Source organism: Bos indicus x Bos taurus, chromosome 20 (genome assembly GCF_003369695.1).
Source record: "Bos indicus x Bos taurus breed Angus x Brahman F1 hybrid chromosome 20, Bos_hybrid_MaternalHap_v2.0, whole genome shotgun sequence".
NCBI classification, from domain to species: Eukaryota; Metazoa; Chordata; class Mammalia; order Artiodactyla; family Bovidae; genus Bos; species Bos indicus x Bos taurus.
Genome location: NC_040095.1, coordinates 16,617,537 through 16,631,998, shown reverse-complemented (window position 1 = coordinate 16,631,998; position 14,462 = coordinate 16,617,537). Strand labels below are relative to the sequence as shown.

General features: G+C 38.5%; 1 protein-coding gene across 1 annotated transcript in view; it reads left to right on the top strand.

Annotated features, from left to right (window-relative positions):
- The window catches only part of IPO11 (importin 11), a 203,399-nt gene extending 190,299 nt beyond the window's left edge, over positions 1-13,100 (top strand). The window contains exon 30 of the mRNA XM_027519916.1: positions 11,715-13,100. Within this exon, the coding sequence (XP_027375717.1) occupies positions 11,715-11,879 (165 nt within the window). The 3' untranslated portion in view covers positions 11,880-13,100. The remainder of the gene's footprint in view (positions 1-11,714) is intronic.
- The last annotated feature ends 1,362 nt before the right edge of the window (positions 13,101-14,462 follow it).

Below are 14,462 nucleotides of genomic sequence, written 5' to 3'. Positions count from 1 at the left end.
TTTATAAAACCTTGTCGTTGTGTCCCATCTTTGTTAATCACAATGCTGTTGTTTTTTGAGTTTTCCATTTGACTTCCACAGATAACTCAGTCCTGGAGGCATGCTGTGTATTCCTTTGTTGTGTGCCAAGTCTGCCAACTAAAATAAAGACAGAATGTAATTTAAATCGTGCATGATATCATCTCAAGTACTCCAGCAAATTCAGATTAAACAGCCATAGAACAGTATTTCCCTTCCCAGAAACAAGTCATAAAATATGCAAATTCTCTAACAATTTTGCTATACCAGCCAATGGTCAAGTTGGAAAGTTTTCACTGCCTTCATATTCTGTCATTTTGATAAATTATTGATGGTTTACAATTTGATGGATGATAATCCTACTTTTTGAAATAGATTAAGGACACTGACTGGCTCCTTATGCATACAGTAAGCAAAAGGAACTTAAAAATGCTTCACTGAAACTAAAGAATAAAGGAAACCCTGAGGAGTTTCTAGAAATAGATGGTAGTAAATGGGAATTGTTTCATAGTTTTACTCAGTCTGTTACCTCTATTCTTTTTATTTGAATGAATGTAAAAATACAAAGTGTTTTTTTTTTTTTTTTTTTTAGGTTCACCTGCGATCTTAGGTGGCTTAGATGGTTAAGAATCTGCCTGCAATATGGGAACTTGCTTGCTTGCTAAGTCACTTCAGTCATGTCCGACTCTTTGTGACCCTATGGACTGTAGCCCTCCAGGCTCCTTTGTCCATGGGATTTTCCAGACAAGAATACTGGAGTGGGTTTTCATGCCCTCCTGCAGGGGATCTTCCCAATCCAGGGATTGAACCCAGGTCTCCTGCAGCTCCTGCATTGCAATCAAATTCTTTACCGCTAAGCCTCAATGTGGGAGACCTGGGTTCAATCCCTGGGTCAGGAAGAGCCCCTGGAAAAGGGAATGGCAACCCACTCCATCCACTATCCTTGACTGGAGAATTACATGGATAGAGAACATGGTCCATGGGGTTGCAAAGAGTCAGATGTGACTGAGTGACTAACATTTTCACTTTCTAAGATCTTAATCCTCAAAATTTTTCTATAAGAGGGTTTCTCACTTTTAGATGTACATCAGAATCACCTGGAGAGCTTTTAAAAAAATCCTGGTGCCTGAAACCAGTTAAATCAGAATTTCTAGAAGTAAGAGTTAGACATCAGCATTTAAAAAGTTTCTCAGACTGTTCCCAGTGCTGCTAAGCACATTGAACCACCATTCTTTCAGGATTTTTGGTTATATTGCTGAAGATTCTCTTGCTTCCTAGGATTCTTTATTGTGAGTGAAGGGCCTAGCCTGTGCCTAGCACATTCCTTGCATATGGTTGGAGTTTAGTAATATAAATAGAATACTTTGATTTCTATTTAATTGCTCTGAGGAAGAACATTCCATACCAAGAGAGATATAAAGAAATAAGCAGATGTTCTGTTCCTCAGAGCTGGGCTTGAAATAAATACTCAGGTCATCGTTTAAATTGTACATTTCTCTCAAACTTGCTTTCCAAAAGATTTGATGTACCTTATAAGGAAAGGTATAATAGAATAAAACAAGTCTCCATCCCATTCTTTCTAGACATAGCAGTGTAAGATAGTTCCTTTACTTACAAGCTCATCAGATAAAAATTGTAAACTAAATTCCTCAAGGAGCAACCATAACAGTAATTAAAGTAAAAATAAATTTTAAAATAGAATAAAGTAAAACTCTCAGGTGACTCCCTTGGAATTTGGGCTTCACGCTGGGTGTAATTAGTGACTAAATTTGCATTGCCAAGCATCATTAATGAAGTGAGTTCTGGTTGGTATCTGCAGGCCTTATCTGCAGGCCTCAGACTCTTTGTTAAGCCACAAAATCAGGAGAATTTATATCCTAAGAGATTTTAGAAATTGTAAATTATTAAGATAAATTGTATTTATTTATTTTTTTAAGATAAATTTTAGAAATTGAGTTACCTTTTAGTGAAACAATCAAAGGTCAAAAGAGAAGATAATTTTTTTTTTTTCTCTTCTCTAAATTTTTGGTAGAATTCAGCTGTGAAGCCGTCTGGACTTGGGCTTTTGTTTGCTGGAAGATTTTTTTTTTTTTTTTTTTTTTCTGGACTAACCTAAGAAAAATAAAAGATTCAGCTTTACCAAATTCATGCTGGGTGAAACTGAAGATTAATGCAATGGAATGTTTTTTAGTTTTAAGGAATAAAAATCTCATGAAATATACATACATCTTGGTAAGTAGCACCACAGGAGCTAAAAATCTTGTACCAACTTCAGAGACTAAGCACCTTACGGGTCAGTTGTTTTTATATCAGAAAGCTATCATTACCAACAGAAGGACCTTTTTTTTTTTTTTAACCAACAGAAGGACATTTATACAGTTCAACCAGAACCATTCTGTCTTACAGTAATAATTTCAATACCAGGGAATTGAACTGCTTGCTTATTAAAGTCCAGTGAATGTACTTCTGAAGTGAGTCAGGTTATTAACACTTCATTTTTTAGGCATTACCTTGGAGTCAGGAAATTCTGGCTAGTTATCTTCTGCTAATAACTGAAAAAAGTGAAAAAGTTCGCCTAAAGCTCAACATTCAGAAAACGAAGATCATGGCATCTGGTCCCATCACTTCATGGGAAATAGATGGGGAAACAGTGTCAGACTATATTTTTCGGGGCTCCACAATCACTGCAGATGGTGACTGCAGCCATGAAATTAAAAGACGCTTACTCCGTGGAAGAAGTTATGACCAACCTAGATAGCATATTCAAAAGCAGAGACATTACTTTGCCAACAAAGGTCCATCTAGTCAAGGCTATGGTTTTTCCTGTGGTCATGTATGGATGTGAGAGTTGGACTGTGAAGAAAGCTGAGTGCCAAAGAATTGATGCTTTTGAACTATGGTGTTGGAGAAGACTCTTTTTTTTTTTCATTTTGTACATATATATATATATATTTATGGAAAATTATTTTTTTTAATTTTTTATTTAACTTTACAATATTTTATTGGTTTTGCCATATATCAACATGAATCCGCCACAGGTATACATGTGTTCCCCATCCTGAAACCTCCTCCCTCCTCCCTCCCCGTACCATTCCTCTGGGTCGTCCCAGTGCACCAGCCCCAAGCATTCAGTATTGTGCATCGAACCTGGACTGGCGACTCGTTTCATACATGATATTATACATGTTTCGATGCCATTCTCTCAAATCATCCCACCCTCTCCCTCTCCCACAGAGTCCGAAAGACTGTTATATACATCAGTGTCTCTTTTGCTGTCTCGTATACAGGGTTATTGTTACCATCTTTCTAAATTCCATATATATGCGTTAGTATACTGTATTGGTGTTTTTCTTTCTGGCTTACTTCACTCTGTATAATTGGCTCCAGTTTCATCTACCTCATTAGAACTGATTCAAATGTATTCTTTTTAATGGCTGAGTAATACTCCATTGTGTATATGTACCACAGCTTTCTTTTTTTTTTTTTTAATTTTATTTTATTTTTAAACTTTACATAATTGTATTAGTTTTGCCAACTATCAAAATGAATCCGCCACAGGTATACATGTGTTCCCCATCCTGAACCCTCCTCCCTCCTCTCTCCCCATACCATCCCTCTGGGTCGTCCCAGTGCAATAGCCCCAAGCATCCAGTATCGTGCATCGAACCTGGACTGGCAACTCATTTCATACATAATATTTTACATGTTTCAATGCCATTCTCCCAAATCTTCCCACCCTCTCCCTCTCCCACAGAGTCCATAAGACTGTTCTATACATCAGTGTCTCTTTTGCTGTGTTGTACACAGGGTTATTGTTACCATCTTTCTAAATTCCATATATATGAGTTAGTATACTGTATTGGTGTTTTTCTTTCTGGCTTACTTCACTCTGTATAATAGGCTCCAGTTTCATCCACCTCATTAGAACTGATTCAAATGTATTCTTTTTAATGGCTGAGTAATACTCCATTGTGTATATGTACCATAGCTTTCTTATCCATTCATCTGCTGATGGACATCTAGGTTGCTTCCATGTCCTGACTATTATAAACAGCGCTGCGATGAACATTGGGGTACACGTGTCTCTTTCCCTTCTGGTTTCCTCAGTGTGTATGCCCAGCAGTGGGATTGCTGGATCATAAGGCAGTTCTATTTCCAGTTTTTTAAGGAATCTCCACACTGTTCTGCATAGTGGCTGTACTAGTTTGCATTCCCACCAACAGTGTAAGAGGGTTCCCTTTTCTTCACACCCTCACATTTATTGCTTTTGGATCACAGCCATTCTGACTGGCGTGAAATGGTACCTCATTGTGGTTTTGATTTGCATTTCTCTGATAATGAATGATGTTGAGCATCTTTTCATGTGTTTGTTAGCCATCTGTATGGGAGAAGACTCTTGAGAGTCCCTTGGACTGCAAGGAGATCCAACCAGTCCATTCTAAAGGAGATCAGCCCTGAGTGTTCTTTGGAAGGAATGATGCTAAAGCTGAAAGTCCAGTACTTTGGCCACCTCATGTGAAGAGTTGACTCATTGGAAAGACTGATGTTGGGAGGGATTGGGGGCAGGGAAGAGGGGATGACAGAGGATGAGGTGGCTGGATGGCATCACCGACTCGATGAATGTGAGTCTGAGTGAACTCCGGGAGTTGGTGAGGGACAGGGAGGCCTGGCGTGCTGCGATTCATGGGGTTGCAAAGAGTTGGACATGACTGAGCAACTGAACTGAACTGAGTCTTACAACCATTTTAATGGAAATATTTCTTAAATTATCATGTGCTTTCTTGAAGGGCAAGAATGGGGGTTAGGCATATGGAAGCAACAGAAAGAACAAAACCAAGAAATTGGAAGTCTGTAGTCTAGTGGCGTCTACTGATGCCATTAGCTTGAGAAGAATCAGCTTTGGATGTGACTCAAAGACTAAGGTTGTCAGTTTTTGTCATTTTGAAAATGAACTTGCCAGTCTTACTGATTAGACATTCTGTGTATATAATGAACGTTTTTGTCAACTAATTCAGGCTTCTACAGCAGTTCGTCCCCAAACCATATATCCACAGAGGAGAGTATTTTTTAGTGTAAATCTGTATTTTTAAATAACTTTTAATTGAAGTTTTGTTGGACATAGTTTCCCATGTGTTTGGTTTTGTTGCCTGTGTTTCCTGCTGTCATATCTGTGAAATCATTGCCAGCGCCAGGGGCATACAGATTTTCCCCTATATTACAAGCATTTTCCAGTTTGAGGTCTTATGTTTAAGTCTTTAATTTGAGTTGACTTTTGTGTGTGGTATAAGGTAAAGGTTTTAGATATGGATATACATTTTCCCAACACACTCTGTTGAAGAGACTATCCTTTCCCCACTATGCATTCTTGGCACCCTTATTGAAGATGAGTAGGTAGGTATGTATGTGTGGATTTGTTTCTGATCTCTCTCTTCATTTCCATTGCTCTGTCTATTCATCATAGTACTGGAAATCCTAGCTGGAGCAATTAAGCAAGAAAAAGAAATTAAAGACATACAAATTGAAATGACAGAAGTAAAACTGTTCATATTTACAGATGACATGATCTTATATAGAGAAACCCCTGAAGACACTGTTAAAAAAAATACTAGACCTAATTAATGAATTTAGTAAAGTTGTAGGATACAAAATCAATGTGCAGAAATTCAGTGTGTTTTCTATATGCTAATAATTATCTAAAAAGGAAATTAAGAAAACTAAGAAATTTAGAAAAAATTTAGAAATTAAGAAAAAAAATCAAGAAATTAAAAATTTACAATAGCCTCAAAAAGTTTAGGCATAAACTTAACTAAAGAAACAAAAGACTTGTATGCCAAAAACTATAAAATATTCACAAAAGAATTTAAAAACACAAATAGATATCCATGTTTATGGATTGGAAGGCTTAATATTGTTAAGAGATCTGTACTACCCAAAGCAATTTACAGATTCAGTGCAATTCCTATCAAAATGTCAATGGCAGTTTTTATAGAAATGAAAAACACCATTCTAAAATTCATATAGAACCATAAAAGATCTTGACTGGCCAGCCAAGACAGTCTTGAAAAAGAACAAAGCTGGAAGCATCACATGCCCTGATTTCAAAATATATTACAAGGCCACAGTAATTAAAATGGTATGGTACTGGCATAAAGATAATCTTTTTAGTTTGGAATAGTTTTAGGTTTACAGAAAAGTAACAAAGATAGTACAGAGTATTCTCATGCACCCTTCACCTAGTTTTCCCAAAGTCAACATCTTATATTACCATTGTACATTTATCAAAGCTGAGAAACCCACTTTGGTACATTACTATTAACTAAACTCCAGACTTTATTTAAATTTCACTGGATTTCTGCTCACGCTCTTAGTTGTAGGATTCAATCCAGAAGACCGCATATTGCATCTTGTCTGGTTCAGATTTTTAATAGTCTTTTGTTTCTTCTCATTGTTCCCAATATTTCCATGTTGTCAGTTGAACCTCAATGTTGATTCCTTTGTTTTCCTTGTAGCAGGTTTTTATCTCCTCACATTTGTGCATCTCAGCAAAGGTAATCACACCTGTTGGAATATGTTTGGGAAAGAAGAATAAATAATTTGATTTTGTAAGATTCTTCTATGAATGATTTGTTTAAATTTGGGCATATAGGTGCCAAAGTATTCTGATCATTCATCTTTAGAAGTTAACTCCTTGCCTCCCAGTGTATTCTTGGTCATTGAGGTTGCCAGATTAATGATCTCTCTAGTTTATAAACTGTACTGTTCATATCCTCTAGTGATAACATCTTGTAAAACTACAGCTTCACAGCCAGAATGTTGAAATTAATGAATCAAGATTTGGAACCCTTTTACAATTAAAGCCACTTCCCTCTTGGCCACGACCCCTCCTTTTGGTAGATGTTATGAGTGAGTTCTATTGAAAATTGGCCATTTTTAGTATTATGAGACTCTGAGTCTTATTTAAACCTTCTGTTTTAACTGGTTTTTTCTGATCCTGTTCTGGCAGGAGAAGTAGATGTGCCACTTTGTTACTGCCAGGTAGGGGAAGAAGGCCATGTTCCCCACAGAGCCTCCACTGATACCTCCTGAGGTGAGAAAGGAGAGAGTTCAAGGTCCCCAAGGGGGACATGGGAGAGGGTCGAGTCCTCGTAATAGCACAGTGTGAGTGGGCCACAGTTTACTCAGCAGTGCTTGTCTGAAGTAGAGCAGTTATTGTCTAAGTGTTTTTGTCTTGCTGTGTGGTCCCTTTCCTGGTCCTTTGGCTAGAGATCTTGTAGATATTTTGTTGGAGATTTCTGCGCTCATTGGTGTTGCCAGGTGCTGGCTTCTTCAGCCCCAAATCTGGAATTTATTCAGCAAGAAGAAAGAGCACTCAACACTGTGTTGTTCCTTGGGTGCTGGGCTCTCTGGTCTGCCTTCTCTCTACCCTTTGGAACCCCCTTTTGTTTGTTTATGTATAATGTCCAGAATCTTCCTAGTTCCAGTTTACTTACTACATTAGAAAACTATTTTCTAGAGAACATACCACTTGGTAAATGGTAGGCATTCTGTGTATTTTCACATTAAATCAGATAATTAATTATGTTAAGTGGACATTATTTGTATAAAAGTAATAGTTTTAAAATTGTTGTTAGTGATTTCAGGGTCTCTTATTTTAGTAACTACAGGCATTTTTGGGGCTTTCCAGGTGACTCTAATGATAAAGAATCTGCCTGGGATGCAGGAAAGGCAGGTTCAATCCTTAGGTCGGGAAGATCCCATGGAGAAGGACATGGCAACCTTCTCCAGTATTCTTGCCTGGAGAATACCATGGACAGAGGAGCCTGGTGGGCTACAGTTCATAGGGTCACAAAGAGTGGGACACTACTGAAGTGACTTAGCACACACACACATAGGCATTATTACATTCAAAAAAATAATATCGGGATTTTTTTTTGTGCATGTGCAGTGATAATTCTTCTCTATGGAATCATTTGGTCAATCTGTTTTATTTCTTCAAAATAAGGTATTAACAGCCATGATTAGTGAATGTCTACCACAAGCCAAAATAGACATTTATTTGCTAATGTGTATTTTTGTATAATGAAATATAGTGTTGTTGTTGTTGTTTTTGTTAAAGATCCTTTGAGGTATACAGTTAGGGCTTCCCAGGTGGCTCAGTGGTAAAGAATCCGCCTGCAGTGGAGGAGACTCGGGTTCAATCCCTGGATCAGGAATATCCTCTAGAGGAGAAAATGGCAACCCACTCTGGTATTCTTGCCCGGAAAACCCCATGGACAGATGAGCCTGGTGGGCTACAGTGCACGGGGCTACAGAGTGGGACATGACTGCTGAGCCCACGTGGCACGTGCAAGGTGTGCAGTTAGTGATTCTGTGTGTGTTTGTAATTCCTTCTTCCCTCCACAACTGTCCTTATAAAGCAGATAAATGTTTTTAATCTTCTCATGACTGATCAATACACTTTTGAAAAATACACTGATGTAGTGTTCTGGTGGGGTTTTGTTACTGTTCAGTCATCAGTTGTGTCTGACTCTTTGCGACCCCGTGGACTGCAACATGTCAGGCCTCCCTGTCCTTCACCATCTCCCAGAGCACACTCAGACTCATGTCTATTGAATTGGTGATGCCATCCAACCATCTTATCCTCTGTCCCCTTCTCCTTCTGCATTCAATCTTTCCCAGCATCAGTGTCTTTTCTAATGAGTTGTCTCTTCACATCAGGTGGCCAAAGTATTGGAGCTTCAGGTTCAACATCAGTCCTTTCAGTGAATATTCAGGAGTGATTTCCTTTAGGATTGACTGGTTTGATCTTATATTTGAAGGGACTGTCAAGAGTCTTCTCCAACACCACAGTTCAAAACCATCAATCCGTTGATGCTCAGACTTCTTTAAGGTCCAAATCTCAGATCCATACATGACTACTGGGAAAAGCCATAGCTTTCACTATACAGACATTTGTTGGCAAAATAATGTTTCTGCTTTTTAATATGCTGTCTATGTTTGTCATAGCTTTTCCAAGGAACAAGCATCATTTAATTTCATGGCTGCAGTCACCATCTGCAGTGGTTTTGAAGCCCAAGAAAATAAAGTTTGTCACTGTTTCTGTTGTTTCCCCATCTATTTGCCATGAAGTGATAGGACTGGTGATCCCATCATCAAACGAAGATGCCATTATCTTAGTTTTTTGAATGTTGAGTTTTAAGGCAGCTTTTTCACTCTCTTTTTTCACCTTCATCAAGAGGCTCTTTAGTTCCTCTTCACTTTCTGCCATAAGGGTGGTATCATCTGCGTATCTGAGGTTATTGATATTTCTCCCAGCAATATCAGCTTCTGCTTCATTTAGTCTGGCATTCCTCATGATGTACTCTGTATAGAAGTTAAATAAGCAGGGTGACAATATACAGCCTTGACATTCCCCTTCCCCAATTTTGAACCAGTCCATTGTTCCATGTCCGGTTCTAACTGTTGCTTCTTGACCTGTGTACAAGTTTCTCAGGAGGCAGGTAAGGTGGTCTGGTATTCCCATCTCTTTAAGAATTTTCCACAGTTTGTTGTCATCCACATGGTCAAAGGCTTTAGTGTAGCCAATGAAGCAGAAGTACATGTTTTTCTGGAATTCTCTTGCTTTTTCTATCATCCAACAGATGTTGGCAATTCAATCTCTGGTTCCTATGCCTTTTCTGAATCCAACTTGAACACCTGTAAGTTCTCGGTACACATACTGTTGAAGTCTAGCTTGAAGAATTTTGAACATTACTTTGTTAACATATGAAATAAGTGCAGTTGTGCAGTAGTTTGAACATACTTTGGCATTGCGTTCTTTGGTACTGGAATGAAAACTGACCTTTTCCAGTCCTGTGGCCACTGCTGAATTTTCGTTTCTTTCTTTATTAGTCTGTTGCAAATTAAAGTGGAGATGTGATAAGCTAACTGCTTTCAGTGTCATATAGCAAATTGAAACTGCTTTTAAACCAGACTATTAAGCTTTGCTTCAGTAATTGGAGTGACTTGTTGAACATCAGCTTGAAGCCCAGTTTCTTTTCACTCATATTGTAGCAGATGGCTTTAGCTAGAGATAACTCATGATATTTCAACAAAGTTCACAGCCTCTTTAGTAAGAGGTCTATTTCCTAGTCATTAAAGTAATATTGAACATCATTGCATGTTGCTTAGGAGAGCATGTATTTTTAAATGTTCAATTTCTGTACATTTTGTAGAATGATATCTTCAGGCTTGTCAGTTCTTGCTGTTCTTTCTCCTACCCATTTTCCTGAAGAATGAGTATTAAAATTACCCCTGCCATGAATTTACTCTGTAATTCTGGAATAGTCACATAAGGAATTCAGTTTCACATTCGTGGCTCCTATGCATCTGCCTCTCAGTTACATTTTCTATGTGTGGTCATTATTTTAAAATCTACTTACATTGCTCAGACAGAAGATCTGACTCAGCTACTTCATCTGCATAGAATTGAGCCCCAGTAAAGAAGGAGAATTTCTCACACAGAAACTTTACTTAAAGCCTTGTACATGTTCAGCATTATTGATAATGAGAGCAATATACAGCTTAAAGCAAAGATGTGTTATTTTCAGTTCTTGAATTTTAAGTAATGTAAATATTGACGATACCAGTGTTAACAGTGTCACAAGCTGAAAACTCATAGACCTTTTAAGTTGGTACAAACCATAGGAAAAACAACTTGATAGTATGTATCAAGAGTCATAAAATTATGTATGTACTTTAGTAATTCTTCTAAAATTGTGGTAGATATCTTCAAGAAATAATCTGAAATGTAGAGGAAAGGCTGTATACGTAGTAACATGGAACATTATTCATGAAAGATCATTCAGCAAAATTATAGTTAAAATTGCAAAAAAAAAATTGCATTTAAATTAGACTGATTACTTCAACACGCCTATAACAAAAAAAAGACAAATATATTTAGAATCCTTAAATGTATTAGAGTACAGTTTTTTGTGTGATAATTTTAAGTGCAAACAGCAATATTAATTGTGTATTTATATGTACGTAGGTGCATGCCACAGGCCAGAGAGGCCAGAATGTTTTCTCTCGTGATTGTTATCTTCAGGAAGTGGATGGATGGGTTCTTTTTAATTTAATTGTATTTCTTTTGTTTTTCAAATACTTCAACAGGAGAGGAGGAACACATTTGGGTTGTTAAAATCTATTTTTACTAATTATTTTTCTTTCTCTTTTTACCCAGAAGAATATACACATATATAAGTTACATATCAATCCAAGACAAGGCAGTGTCTCCTTTGTCAGTCCTGAGGGCCTTACTAAGCTGCCACAGTAAAGTCCCTGCTCTTCCTATGAGGCAGCCTGGACAATCATGTTAAAACTGTTTAAATGCTCTTTGGCACATTCTGTTTCTTTTAGGGTACTTTCCACCAGGTTTTGATTCTTTACATGGGTGAGCTGTTGAGAAATTGGGCTAATCAGACGACCGTGCTCAGAGGCCCAGGGGACTGAGGAATTACATTCACCGAGTCTAAACTCACTGAATGAAAGTTTCTTTGGCAGCCCTTTCCATGGGGAGGCTGTGTTCGAGTCCATTGGAAGAAGGGTGGCAGAGGCACTTCAGCTGCTGTGAAAGGAATTACAAAGAATTGAGTCACTCAGGGAAAAGGGCCTTGTTTTGCCTCTGTGACGCAGTGTGGCTCCTCTCTGTCCCACAGCTGGCCCTGAAGGACCCCGTGCACACCGTGTCCCTGCAGCAGTTCATCTACGAGAAGCTCAAGGCCCAGCAGGAGCTGCTGGGAGAGCAAGGCTTCCAGTCCCTCATGGAGACGGTGGACACCGAGATCGTCACCCAGCTGCAGGAGTTTCTGCAGGGCTTCTGAGGGCGTGAGCCGTGGCTGAGGAGGCCAGCGTGCCGCCTTGTGTGCAAGCCTGCTGGGATGATGGAGAGATCCCTTGTGTAAGAAGCAAAGAGACGCAAAGACCACGCCTTTTTTTTACTACAAAAATTCAGTGAATAAATGTAATTCCTACATAACTAAAATCACAAACCTATTCCTCAAAAGAATTTAATTTTATATTTATAAGGGGCCCTGTGTTTACTAGAGATAGATTTGACAACAATAGCTGCTTAGTTTCCTGTTAAGAGAAGAAACTGTTTGTTACCTTTTAATCATGTGCTCTTAACACTTGAGAAGAAGAAGGTTTAATGTCTGAGGTGTTTTACAGCAAGCAAAATTAGTTAAATTTGGCTGCCTTATCCCTTCTTTAAGCTAATGAGACTACAAGTTTGAAAAGTAACAATGCTGTTCAGGTGATACAATTAAAGAAATGTGTGTACCAGGCAGAAATATACAAATAGTGACAGATATACATTACTGAGATGATCTTGCCAGGGAGTTGCTTTCAACTGACATAGAAGATATGTTTTATCAGACAGATGCTTTTATTTTCATTCTAGTAATTTGATATGGGAATTAGTAAAGACTTTTTTTCCTTGTGTTATTTTCACTAATTACATTTAGTCTTTAAATGCACGTTGTAAGGCCCACAGAAGTGAATCTGTGGCACTGCAGTGCCAGGTGGGAGACATCTGGTCGTGGTTTGGTCCTGGTTCCTTTGTTACTCCTGGAGGCCAGGAGCCCTGTGAACACCGAGAGGAACTAACAGCCCACAGATCCCCCTCTGCCGTGACGTGGCTGTGACAGGCTGTTCAGCACTTACTCATCTTGGGTTCCTCGGTGCAGGGGTGCCCGTGGGGGGCTAGCAGCAGTCCCCCAGGGTACCAAAACTGATGTGATGAGTCTTCCTTCCTTATTCCTCCTACGTGCAGTACCAAAAACGGGGAAAAGGAGAAAAAAAAGCCTTACTTTGTTCTACTTGCCATTGACTATAAAGAACCTTTAAAGCATTTTAAAGAAAATATTCAAAAGCAAGCTTGGAAAATGTCTGATCTTTCTATAGAAAGTTGGGTACAGTATGTAACTGCAGGAAACCCACTGCCCCTTTGTAAGTCGTGGAGCCCAAAATGTATGGAAATATTTGATGTTTTCAGCTAAAGAAAGAAAAATATGGTCCAAATTAAATTTTCCAAAGATACCTCACCTTTGATTTGCCTGATTATTTTTCCTGCCTCACAAAAAATGAGTTGGTAAGAATGGCCCAGTGAATTTTGAAGATAGGTTTTCTTTCATAGTCTGGTGTTGACTCTGTCTTAGTAGGCGGCAGTCCTTCAGGTAGCAAATCCTAGTAACCCTTTCAGTTTTTCTTTTCATTTAAGAACCAGAACTTCTTTAATCTGATATTTCTTTTCTTTTTTTAATTTTATTTTATATAGGTGTGAAGTTGATTAACAGTGTTTTGTTAGTTTCCAGTGTACAGCAAAGTGATTCAGCTATACATGTGCAACCTTCTTTTCCCATTTAGGTAATTACAGAGTACTGAGGTCCTTTTTGGTTGTCTGTTTCCAATATATAGCAGTGTGTATGTGTCAGTCCTAAACTCTGAGCCTGCCCTCCCTGCCAGCCCACCCTTCCTCCCTGGTAACCGTAAGTCTGAGTCTGTTTCTGCTTTGTAAGTAAGTTCATTTGTATCATTTTTTAAAGATTTGGCATGTAAGCAATATCATCATTTGTCTTTCTGTCTGACTTACTTCACTAGTATGATAGTCTCCAGGTTCATCTATATTGCTGCAGAAGGCATTATTTCACTCTTTCAATTTCCGAGTACATACACAACCCCAGTCCTGTGGATTTCCTGCGATTAAACCCTACTGGCCTTCAAAGTCAGACTCTCTGGGGTATCCTCCTCCCGTTTCCAGAATCCTAGGCTTGGAAGCCTCATGTGGAGCTCAGAACTTTCTTTTTTTCTTTTTTTTTCAGAAAGAGCTTCCAAAAAATCTCAAGCCTGGTGTATTTTTAGAAGTTCACCTACAGCTTGATTTTATTTTTTATTTTTTTAAATATAAATTTATTTATTTTAATTGGAGGTTAATTACTTAACAACATTGTATTGGTTTTGCCATATATCAACATGAATCCGCCACAGGTATACACGTGTTCCCCATCCTGAAACCCCCTCCCTTCTCCCTCCCCGTACCATCCCTCTGGGTCGTCCCAGTGCACCAGCCCCAAGCATCCTGTATCCTGCATCAAACCTGGACTGGTAATTCGTTTCTTATATGATATTATACATGCTTCAATGCCATTCTCCCAAATCATCCCACCCTCTCCCTCTCCCACAGAGTCCAAAAGACTGTTCTATACATCAGTGTCTCTTTTGCTGTCTCACATACAGGGTTATTGTTACCATCTTTCTAAATTTCTTTGTCTTTGGATGTAGGGGTTTTTTTTTTGGTCGATTCCAACTTTTTTTTTTTTTAATGTGGTTGTTCAGCAGTTGTACTTTTGGTGTTTCTGTAAGATAGGGTGAGCCCGTGTCCTTCTATTCTGCCATCTTGCCTCCTC